Raw genomic sequence first — 12,287 nt, 5'->3', positions numbered from 1 at the left:
TTTTGCACAAGTGTGCTGGTATTGTACTGTATAGTATCACATACTTGAGTTTTGAAATAAAAGTATGGTTTCAAAGTCAGTGTTGCTGCCTTAAATGTTTGGTTTTTACATGCGCTCTGTCTGCATATTAATGGCTATTTTCTTAAGAAATACATACTGCCTTGTCTATGCTGCGTAATGTAGTGCCATGTTACACATACCAAAGGTCTTTCTCTTAGTCTTTCAGTTCTTCGGGGAAATGCTGTAGAAGAAGCAAGCAAACTCCTGGTTCAGTACAGAAAGTGTTAGTAAGCAGGGTCATCCCTGTCATAGCCCAGAAACAAGATGAGAGAGGAAACTGGAATATCCTGGAGGGAGTTTAACTCCTGCTTCCAAGGGAGGCTCCTGGCACTGAGGAGGTTGAACATGGAGAGCAACAGGGGAGATCTGTAACCCGAGGAGACTGAGTGAAAGGTTAGGATTCTTGATTTCATGACTGTTCTTGTTGGCTTGGGAGGCCTGGGAAGCCTGGGCTTTGTGGAGAGCTGAACTGCCAGACCAGTGGGGAGGAGACAATGCTCAGTTTCCACAAAGAACAGAAATGTCACTTCTGAATCTCTGCTGCTCTCTGTCAGGGAGAAAATCTCTGGGACAGCAACAACCTTGAAAAGAAGGACTGGCACCAGGATAAGACCCTGATATTTGTGTTTTCCACATGAACATTTTTTTAAACTTGTTTCCTCTCCTGTTGTTCAGGCTTCAAGGTTCCATTAGAAGTGATTGTAGAAAACAGTTAAGTCTGTTCTCCCGTATCAGAAATTTGCTGTTTAGCAAGCTTCAGCAGCATTTTAGAACATGTTGGCATGAGATGCTGGGAATTTCCCTTATACAATACTGTAAGTATTTAGGTTATATGCTAATTCAGTATTTAGTATAAGGCTGGGTTTTTTTCACCACACAATTTAAGATGAAGACCCACAAATGGATTAAAGACCTTTTGTACTGTTACAGTCCAGGTAAGTGACCTGCCACACAGTTTTACAACAGCTGAAATATAAAAATGAAGAACCTGGTGTGGAAATAAAAAGTTATTTCAGTCTCATTTCATCATTCTAAAATTATTTTGTCTCTCTCCTAACCTATAATTTGTTCTTACAAAACCATGTGAAGGAGCTTGTGGTTTTGTTTGGTGTTAGAAAAGTTTTTATCTCCTTTTTCCAACTAAAAATCCTACTAAACATCAATAGCATGGACAGAGTGTGACTAAAGGTGTTTTGCCCCAGTGAGGATAATAGGCATGAAGTATTAAAACTTGGAAGTACAATTAGCGTGCAATTTTAAAATGTTAGAAATCCAGCTTCTTATTAGTTTTCATGGCAGGAAATACTTAGCAGTCAAGGTAAGCATGGAGATGGTAAGATTTTGTTTAATGTTCTTGGTAGTTTACAGCCACAATCTGCTAATCCATGAGAGAATAACTATTAGTTTCTACTCCTACCTTGTAAATGTAAGTGAATCCACTTGGAACTTGCTTCAGTGAGAGTACGTTTGATTACAGTATTTCAGATTGCCATCACTTTGTAGAGGCAGGTAAGTATAACACAACAAAGGAGTGAATAGAAATCAGAGTAAGAAATTTGTTTTAAGATCTTGAAGAGATTTATCAACATTCAGTTCCAAACCACAGCCGAAGCACAACCCAGTTTTCATTGCTTTATTGCTGATGGAGACATCACAGCATTCTCTGTGGCCCTGTCTGTGTTATAGTATACCCATAACCATGTTATATGCTACTGTAAGAGACTGGGCTAGTGTCCAGATAAAAGTTAATACTATCTTAATATGTTAAATGGGAATTTTCTACAATGCAAATGGCAGTTTAAAGAGGTATCTACTGTTACACTTGTTTTTACAGGACCTTGAAAACAGCCTGGAGATGTAGCACGTGTAAAAGTTTCCTGAATCACAAACTGAATGTGATGTAACAAAATCATCCTGTTGAGAGAGAGACAGAATAGAAAAAAAAAAAGGTTCATACCATTCTGAACTGTATAAGCAGGTAATTTGTAAAGTAAATGCAAGCATTGGCAAGGCCTCAGCTAGAGGGAAAGAATGAGCAAGCTGGGATTTCTTAGCTGAAAGAAAAGTGGGAGCAGAGGCAGAACTCTTTAAATATACAAGATAGATTGTTGCAAAATGTAAGGGAATGAACTATTTTCCATGTCTGTTTCCAACAGGAAAAGAACTGATAGGTTTACACCATGGTATGGGTAAGTCAGTTAAGACTAGGGAATACCTTTTAACAGCAAGGAACAGTGAAAGACTGGAATAGATCATTTGAGGAAATGTTAGGAATTTGTCACTGGAAGTCTTTAAGAACAGGTTAGACAAACATCTGTCAGGAATAACACAAATACAGCTGATTCTACTGGCAGTAAAGAGAACGGGCTGATCTCTTGAACTCCATTCCTGCTCTATGTTTGTTGGAATCTCTGAGAAAAAAAGAATCATTTCTTTATGAAGACTTCCTGAAGGTTTTCTAAGTACAGCCGTGAGGATCATCTGTGTTTCGAGTCACTATTTGTTGGAACCTCACAAAAGGCAGCAGTGAAGGGACTGGCTCCCACCTCTGTCCCTGCAGTCTCACAAGGAATCCCATTTACAGTAGAGTATCTCCAAATACATTCAAAACTAGGTATCATGTTATCTCTGGTACCCAATTTTTCATTGGAACTGTAAGGCAAAAAAAGGTACAAGTTCTGCCTCAAGACAAATAGTTTAATGGGGAATGGATGCCCTTGCAATTCCAAAAGAAAAATCCTGCCTGGCATTCCGTGATACAATAGAGATTTCACTTTATTTACCAGATGAATAGACAACATGAATAATGAGCTGTTAATCAGTAAAACAGGAAAAAACAGCAAAAGAAAAACTTCTTTCAAAGTATTTACTGACTGAGCAGTCTAACAGTCTTATCTCCCTTCCTCAGCTGTGTTTTCTGAGTCAGCAGTAGTTAAATTTTCCAGCAAGCCCTACATGAAAGAAAGTGTAGAGGGTGATTAGGGATTTCCAGTCAGTGACCTCACCTTTGAGTGGGACAGTCAACAGTTTTGCTCTGACAGTCATTCTATGAAGCAGTGCAGTGACAGCTGAAGTTGCTATCGAGAAGGCTTTTCAGAGGTGGTCTGACAGTATCCAATCCCTTAACTTTTCTCAGCACAGGAGACAAATCATCTTGAATTTCTCACTTTTCCAAGTTGGTGACAATGGCAACTTATTCTGGAGTGACCTCAGCAGTGTTTTTCATCTGGGTTACGACATTCATGGCTCAAAATTACATTATAACGGGTATGTAAAGTTCCACTTTTTAAAGTCTCCTGGTTAAACAGTACTTTAAAAAAGGTAGCTAGATTTGCAGACAAAAGTGAGGGAAAGGGACTGTGTGTAAATATGTTTCTGATGCAGGAAACCACAGGGTTTTGAGAATACAGTGCTATGAAGGCTACTCTAGCATACAGGAGAACCTTTTCATTGTTAGTCTAAATGCTACAGAAATGCTTATTTTAAAGATTTGGTACTACATTTAGGATTAAGTTCAGAGCTATTGTAATGTGATTTTATTTTGTATTATTTAAAATACCACCACAAACAGTTTTGTACAAAAAGCAAGAGAATTAATACACAACTAAGCCAAAACCCATAGCTTACAAAAGCTGAACATTTTTGTTCCTGTTCAATGACAACTTTGTCTTATGGTGAGATTTTTCCATCTGGGTCTTCCCATCTTCCTCAGTAAAACAGATTTTTCACACAAGACACAGATACTGAAGAGAATGTCCAGTTACTAGCAGGTTTACTAGAGCAAAGCTTAAAGTACAGCCATGTACAGCTTGCACACCAAAAAGGATAACATGCTTCTAAAGGATTCGTCTGTCTCCTGTACAAAATCAGTTATCTTTAGAACAGAGTTCAGAGGTGATTTAAGAAGTGATGAGCAGAATTGAAATGGCTACTGTTCTCATTCTGCATTTTTTCCTCACACTGTAAAACCATCTGGAATTTAGATTGAAGCTGATAACTTTTCCAAAATATTTATTTTACTTTGTCATTTTGATTTAAAAGGCTTAGTGAATTCTAAGGTACAACTTTGATTTAAGTCCTACAGTCACTTTTCTTATCACTTAAGACTTAATTTTCTCATACTGAATTTTTATGTTACACTACGTATCTGTCAGGCAATTCTCATGTAAAAGTATTTGTCCTGTAATTGAATTATTAAAGACTAAGGGTTTACAAGTATCTAGGCAACTTTCTAAGTTTTCAGGAAATTCCATTCAGTCAGCTGCACAGCTTTAGTTGAAATTCGTAACGTTGGTCAGAGAGAAACTTTCATTCTCAGTTTTTAGAAGCTGTATTAGCTCTCAGCTAAAGATGCAAAAACAGTTGACTAAGCAAGCAGTAAGAGTGAAGTCTGAGCACAACAGGCAGTACGGAGAGAAAGGAATTAGGAATAACCCTAGGGGAGGAATGGGGTCTTGAAAACTAAGAAAGAGGAATTGTGGGATGTGCTGCAGCAGCTGAGATGGGGAGTTATGCAGGAAACCAGAAAATATTCTCAAGAGGACTGGGAGAGTTGCCTGCTAGCAAAAGGGAAGCAAGACAACTTAACACTGAACGCTCCTCTGACACAGAAGTACTTTGGCCAAAATGAAGACATACAAGAGGACACTGATGAAGACAAGTTAGCTGAAAGGCAGAAATTTGACAGTGTGAATCATCTTCACACTGGGACTACTTGGATAGACTTGAAGTCCTTGATACCTACACATACATCTTCACTGAGCAACAAGGCTTCTCTACAACCTCATGCAATGTGTTTGGGTTGGTCTTACGTTCAAGTCAGGGCTGGATGCAGCCACGATTTGGCTGTGTGGACTGCTCAAGTGTTCAGTGGCTCACCTGCCCCACGACTATGTCTACACCATGCCAAGAAGTGTTAATGGAAGGCCACAGCCTCCATCACTGCTGGGATAAATCTACAATATCCATGACTGCTCTAACAAACATTTAAGTCCAATTAAACAAAAACATGTAGGGACAACAGAGATGCATCTTTTACCAGAAATTGTTTCCAACTCCACCACAGCCAGCTGGGCAGGAGTGAAAAGCCTGCCTTTATTTAGCACTCCACACAAGTTCAGTCATCTTTGCATCCCCTTCCCATCATGGGAGTGGCTTGGCTGTGACTCTGTCACTTCATTCGTTCATAAAATTCAATTTAACCTCTGTTGCCAAGACATCATGTGGTGGATCTGCAAGCGCCACTTCATCCTGCCTTGAGAATTTGTGTATTGCCTGTATTCTGATGCACAATTTTTATGATGTATTAATTAGTGTACATACCTAGCTGGCTCACAGTCTGAAGAGAATATTGAATAAGGAAGTAACACCTGTGGCTGTTGGTTATCTGAAATGTTTGCAATTAAATGTTTAAATATTTCATTTAATATGGCAATGACATATGCTTCCTGTGAAATATGGAGGCAAAAGAATGATATCCTTTCTCCTTGTCTGTGTCAAATCCTAAATTCTGCCCTATGTCCCAAACACAGGCTAAGAAAGTAGAGCAGGTGTAACCAGACCTAAGCTTATGCCTGTCCTGGGGCGGGTGTCCTGGACAGTGTGCCAGCTGTGGCTGTCTGAAAAAGCTGGATGAATGGCCTATGGAAGAGGAATGGGGAAAAGCATCAGAAATTCACCTGGCTGTCCCCTCTGTCCTTGGCCTGCCAAGTACTCAGTAAATTGAACACCTGACAGTGCTGGAAGCATCATGCCAAGCTAGGTTAAAAAATAAAATAAAAAATTAAAAGTTACATTTAGGAAGAGTAAGGAATATAAGGAATGATAGAATCTTTATAGGCATGTTTTCTTATTGGTATATCAGTTCCATGAAAAATACCTTTGATAGAACCCATATTGTAAGTGTGGTATACTGACAGAATCAGTGCCTCAGTGCAACTGTTTCAGCATTTTAAATTTAAAAACAAACAAACAAACAAAAAAGCAGGGGGGAGGGGGAACCTGTCTGATTACTCTTCCCATTTTGCATAAGTATGACAAAGAAGAACGTCCCTAGTAAAAAAGTGACTCCAGGTAATGACTCAAATGCCAACTGTACATGCATTTAGGCTAATAACCACCAAACCTCTTGAAATTATAGACTGTTGTGTTAAGAAAATCTGCTCTATTTTTTGTCTTTTTGCTAAATATTAGTTTTCTGCTATCCTCAAACTAGAAACTTCAACATTCAGTTGAATCTGGTGTTAAATTCTTCAGAAAGAATAAATGTTAATATTCAATTACTAACCTTGAATATTTATATCTAAATTACAGGTTCCATTCTTTCACCTTGCAGGATCACAGGTGTAGGAATTTATCTTGAGGAGAAAGTGAATTTCTCAGAAGCAAGTAATGCATGTAACCAACTGAATCTACAATTGGCAAGTAAAGACCAAGTCGAAAAGGCTTTGAAACATGGCTTTGAAACATGCAGGTATATAACTTCAGTTAGTGTCTTGTAGCCTTTAGTGAAATGCTTTACACACTTTTGAGACTGGTGGTAAAACTAATATTAAAAGGACTGGTGCTTTTTATTGTAGCTATGGATGGGTGAAAGACGGATTTGTTGTCATTCCTCGGATAACATCCAACAAGAAATGTGGTAAGGGCAACACTGGACTAGTGCCGTGGTATGCTGAGCACTTTAAAACATTTAAGGTTTACTGCTTCAATTCCTCAGGTATGTAACCATGACAGCTACATTTCTTGTGCTTTGGTGTTTTGTTGGTTTTTCTTTTTAATATCTGCATGAAAAAAACATTACAATTGCATGAGTTCTTACAATTTGTTGGCCCTTTTCCCCGCAGTCTTAAATGTTGTCAAGTTGTATTTAGCTCAGTAGGGGAAAAAAGCTTCCAAGAAATACAAAAGATCAATTCAGTTAATCTGAATAAGTAATTTGGTGCTGCCAGGAAAGCTCTTGAAAAAGACTTGCTTTTACTATTCTGTAATGTCAACACAAGGCTCTTAATATGTTTTGATTATTTCGACAGATTAATTTGAAGGACAGTGAATTGAATTTTTAACCAAGGTGGCTGTGCATGGTGTGTATTTTCTTGCAAAAAGACCAAGGATGGGGTACTTCAGAAATAAATGATATTTAAAAATACATCTATATAATGGATCCATTAAACTAAATTAAAATATAAGCTAGAACAGCTGAGACACCATACAATTAATTAGATTCCTGATCTATTATCAGTAAAACCAAACAGCTTCCCTTAATGTGCATTCTTCTATGTGTGAAAAGACCTGTCCTTCTCCTCATTCTTGACTGTCCATTCCCAGATTGAAGATATATCAGTGGAATGTGGGCCTTGATAAAAGTTAGATCTTCTCAGCACAACAGATCAGTATTGTTTATTTACAACTTCTGTGGCATTAACTAAAAATAAATAGTTAACTAGAGGCATTGTGTTCTTGCTAGTGTCTCAGATCTTACGTTTATTATGTAACAACTATTCCAATAATTAGACCATATACAGGATCAATAAATTATTTCTAATCAGTCCTTTGGCCTTGCCAATGAGTTTTAGATAACAAGAGCAAGAGATTGTGTACAAAATCCTAAATTTTTTCAGGAAAGCTAGGTGAATAAAGGTTGAAAAGAGCAGGAGAAAGATGGATGCATAAGATATGCCCATGCAAGGATATTCTATAAAGACCTAAGACCGTGTCTGGTGACTGTGCACACTGGAGTTTACACAGAGACTGAGGATAAAGCTGGGAGGGAGAAGACTGTGCCTTCACCATTGGGCCTTTGCTCATGATCCTGGGCCATTTTAGTGAAGTAGGGTAGATGATGGAAGTAGTCGGCTTACAAAGTATCTGCTGATAAGAAAGCACCATTAAAAATCGACTTACCACCTAACCTGTAAAGTTAAAAACTACATGATTGGGCCAGCTTAGTTTTTGCTCTACACTCCGTAGCTTTTACTGATGAATGCGTAGGTGAATTAGAGCTCAGGCAACATGCTCTAAAAGAAGCTGCTCCTCTTGGTACTGTTATTTCTTCTGTTCCTATGCAACATGCTGTTTCAGTGCATGAAATATGTGTCATTCTGCATCAGAAATGTTGGCTAGGTAGGGTAATGCTCAGGAGGTCTGTTTAGCTTTAATTCAAAAAAGTGATACTGTTATGGTATGTGAAGAAAGTTAATTTTGCTGAATGGTTAGAAAATAACTTAATGTATATTTAACATGGGTATGATTCTGCATTTTTTAATCTTAATTACCAAACTGTTGTCTGCTATTATCCAAAATATTTGGCAGACGCTCAATATGTCGATTTTCTTTGTGCCAAAGAAATGCCAAAATCACTTGAAAACTGCAGTGGAAAAAGTAAAAAGCCCCTAGCACTTAGCTTTTGATTCTGTGAATGGAACTGCGTCATTAGACTTCCCACAGGGATTCATTTGGAGTACATATCTCATTTCCCTGTTATTTATATTGTAATCTGCTTGTTACTTCAGTGAAATTTTTATAGCTTTATGGAATTCACTAGAAGAATTTTCACACTTTCACATAAGCTTGGTTCAGAGCTCAGCTTTTGCATTTACATGTAGGAGTCCACTTGCAACTATGTTTTTATATAGACAACTTCCACATAATTTAAATTACTTAATTTCTGAGTGTGCCTGAAGTTTGTTTCTTTGTAGCCCCCATTAGAATCCTGTCACTTTTTCATCTCACACTGGTGTCTGATTTAGCTGAAGTTTCTATGGGGCTACTTCTGTTTCCAGGAGATCAAAGTGGTATTCCAAGTATCAACAGTGCATGCATATGTTTTGAACATATAAATAACAGAAATATTTTAATCTTGGATCCGCAGTTAAGTCCTGCTCTGTAGGAGGTCACATTACTGTTTTTATATGCATTATTATTCTAAGTACTTTTCCGGAAGAATTTTGTAACTGGTATGAAATTAAAAAATGAGCATCACAACTCTCTCATAAAAGTGTTTATTTATGTGAGCAATGATAAAAGGTGCATAATCTGGATTGTAGCCATATATATTTGAAATAGGCATGCCTGCTTTGGGTAAGGCTTTTGTGAATAGACAAATAATGATTTCCAGAAGAGAGTGACTGAGGAACAATTTCTATAAATATGTCTGTACAATAAGAACAAAACTAACATCCAACACAACTTTTATGTATTTCCTTTCCCTGCTGCAGATGTTCACATTAATTCATGTAAACCAGACCCAACTACAACCATGCTACCTTCATCAAGTGCATCGACAGACTTAAGTGCATATTCAGGCTCTGATTTGACTGAGAATGTCACAGCAGCGCCCAACGTGACCGAGTCAGAACAATCCCTGAGAAATATAAAATTTCGCATGATATGTATAACTGAAACTATATTACCAACGGAGGGAACTACTACAGAAATGCCAGAGGAATACTCACCGATTGACTCTCCTAACTACACCTCCCGTGCTGCCTTTAAGAACGATGCCGTTGTCTTTGGAGGTAAAGGCCATACAGGGCAGCTATTTAGTCAGACGAGTGAGTTACGTAGATGTCAGTAGTAAAAGTGTTTACTGTGAAGTTTGTTTGCTACTCCAGGATCCATTTTGATATAGCTGAACCCGGAGGCAGGAGTGTTATGGTTTTGCAAAAGCAAAGCTTATAAGGCAGAGGAATTTTATATAATTTTAAAGTAGAAGATTTTATTTGACACTTTTTGATTGTATTTTAACATAAAATGGTGGAAGTTCATTCTGATTAATGTGATTTGGGGCAAATACATTTCTGATAAAGTCTTAGCAAACACCATGTGTTCAGAGTAATGGAAAACAAAAGAAGTCAAGAAAAAATTAAGGAGAATTGTTTTCCAAATATGGAGGTGTTCTCTAGGTATAAGGCGTGAATAAGTAATCCTAATACACAGCAACCAAGAAGTAGACTAAGTATGAGGAAACACATTATAACTGTAAGAATAGTTAGTCACAAAGATATGTTCTCTAGGCGGGCTGTAAATATCCTCCAATGAGCAGATTAGACAAACATCTGTCAGGGGTTGCTTAAATACCTCTTCTAGTCTCTCTTGAAAAAATTAGGAGTACTAACCTTTTTGAGACTCCTAATACCTCTATTCTTGAGTTGATGTGTATGAACCTCTTACACTAGGCTGTTTTTAGAAGAATCTGAATTTATGCTGATTAGCCTTTAGAAAGTCAGAATTAAGTGCATACAAAAGCTCTACGCTTACCTCACTTTTATCTCTAGGTATCCCCACTGCACTTCTTGTACTGGCAGTCTTCTTCTTCATTATTTCAGTTGTTCTAGCAGTCTGCTATATCAAAAAGTAAGTTTCTTCTTATTTTTTTTTTCTCTTGGACTGAGTAAACTCCTGGAGTACAACCAGTGAATATTTTAAATATGTAGCTAAAGAGCAAGAGAAGTAATTATAATGATATAACAGCATAGCACAAAGAAAAAGAATCTTAAACCCTGTCATTATGCAGATAAAGTTTGTTGTTGCTGTTGCCATTCCCTGTTTTAGAAAGGGAACCAAAGACAAATACTGCCTATTTTTGATTAGTCAGTCATGCCTAGTGTGAAACATCTCCATGTGTGCCAAAGGAGCAACACTGAAGTGTGTTTGTATATAACCCTGTTTATGCAGTTTTACTCCTGTTTCGCTCTATGTCAGACTCAAGGTAAAAGTTTTTACTCTTGAACTAGGATTGTGTTCAGAAAAAAATAATTGCTGAGCTGATTCGTCATATGTAAAGATCTTCAACACAGCACAACATTAAATCATATCAAAAAGTTATGTGCATTTCTAACATCCTAGCCCAGAAAGCTTTATCGTGAAGTACCATGAATCCTGAATATACATTGTCTGGTTTTTAAAACAATAACAAAATATTTCTTTAAAAAGCACATTTTTTAAAAAAGCACAATGATCCAGCATGCAACTATTCTCTGTGAGAATTTTGCTTGAGTATGGCAAAGAAAGTTCATTCTAGATATTTTTCACCTTATTTCTTGGCCAAACGACATCCATGTTTCTGCTTTACTACTTTTTTTTCTATTTAAAGGTACAAGAAAACTTTCCCATTTTCAAACAAGAATCAGCAAAAAGAAATGGTTGAAACTACTGCTCTCAAGGAGGCTACGTCAAATGACAAAACACCTGAGAAAGAAACAACAAACAATGGAAAAAAGGTAGAAGAGTCTCCAACCAAGCCTGAGGCCACAGTAAAATGTCTAGAAGCAGAAGTCTAAGGGGAAGAACATACACTTTTGGTAGAAATATTAAATGAAGCACACAGAACGTAGCAATGCTTTTAAACATGGGTGATTGTAAAGACTCATGAATGAATATTTTATCTTTCTTAACATATGAAAACATGGGGTTTTTTTAATAATTGCATCTTTATTCATAAATGCTCTTGCAAAAGAACATACTGTCTTATTTACTTGAAATTACAGCTCATTTTTCCTCTTTAGTCAAGAATTAGGAATATGCTATTAACGACATGCAGTGTGTTACCTGTTTGCACAGAATTCAGATCAATATATAATGAAAAGGTTTTTCTCATCTGGCTGGAGAATGTCTGCTAACTTAATGTCTAAAATAAAATGATAAAACTGTAGCTCTTCTTCATGTAGATTAGCTTCTTTCCATTAAGTAGTCACATACTGTTTTTAAAAAGTCTGTTTACAAACAGAAGAAATAAACCTGTTTACACATGAATAAAAAAATCAAGGAATCCAACCCACTGTTATTCAAATACCCAAGGAAGGGTACAAAGATGTTGATGTTTAAATATACATACACAGCAATGAATAACTTTCTTAGATATCTTCATCATGGAATAATTCACTGTTTTATTTATTAAAACTTGTGTCATTCTTCTGCATCAGATATTTGACAGGGGAAAAAAACCTTTGAACTATATCTCAGCAGTTATATTTAAGATCTTTTGTGTATATTTAGATGTGGCTTTCATAATAAAGATCTCATGTGGTATGGGACATTTACAGTACTTCATAAAGAAATGAAGTGTGGTAGATATCTTTGTCTGGGCAATTTATTCTCATGAAAGCTGTTTCATGGTAAAAAGAGCTCATATAACCTTAATGTTTCAGGAATAATTAGTTGTTATAGAAGAACAACACTAGCAATTTATCAAATATTTTCATGAATAAATGTTTTGGATAACTTATTTT

At 36.9% G+C, this 12,287-nt stretch overlaps 1 protein-coding gene across 1 annotated transcript; it reads left to right on the top strand.

The window, feature by feature from the left end:
• Positions 1–3,245: 3,245 nt before the first annotated feature.
• LYVE1 (lymphatic vessel endothelial hyaluronan receptor 1) lies at positions 3,246–11,339 on the top strand (the record flags this gene model as incomplete). Its single annotated transcript, XM_080345749.1, has 6 exons — positions 3,246–3,327; positions 6,373–6,532; positions 6,639–6,778; positions 9,276–9,575; positions 10,335–10,413; positions 11,153–11,339. 6 exons carry the CDS (start codon positions 3,246–3,248, stop codon positions 11,337–11,339), a joined length of 948 nt encoding a protein of 315 aa, XP_080201875.1.
• Positions 11,340–12,287: the final 948 nt, after the last annotated feature.

Source organism: Nesoenas mayeri (assembly GCF_963082525.1).
Source record: "Nesoenas mayeri genome assembly, chromosome: 5".
NCBI classification, from domain to species: domain Eukaryota; kingdom Metazoa; phylum Chordata; class Aves; order Columbiformes; family Columbidae; genus Nesoenas; species Nesoenas mayeri.
The sequence above is the reverse complement of the archived record's forward strand: the minus strand, read 5'-3'. Positions and strand labels throughout refer to the sequence as shown.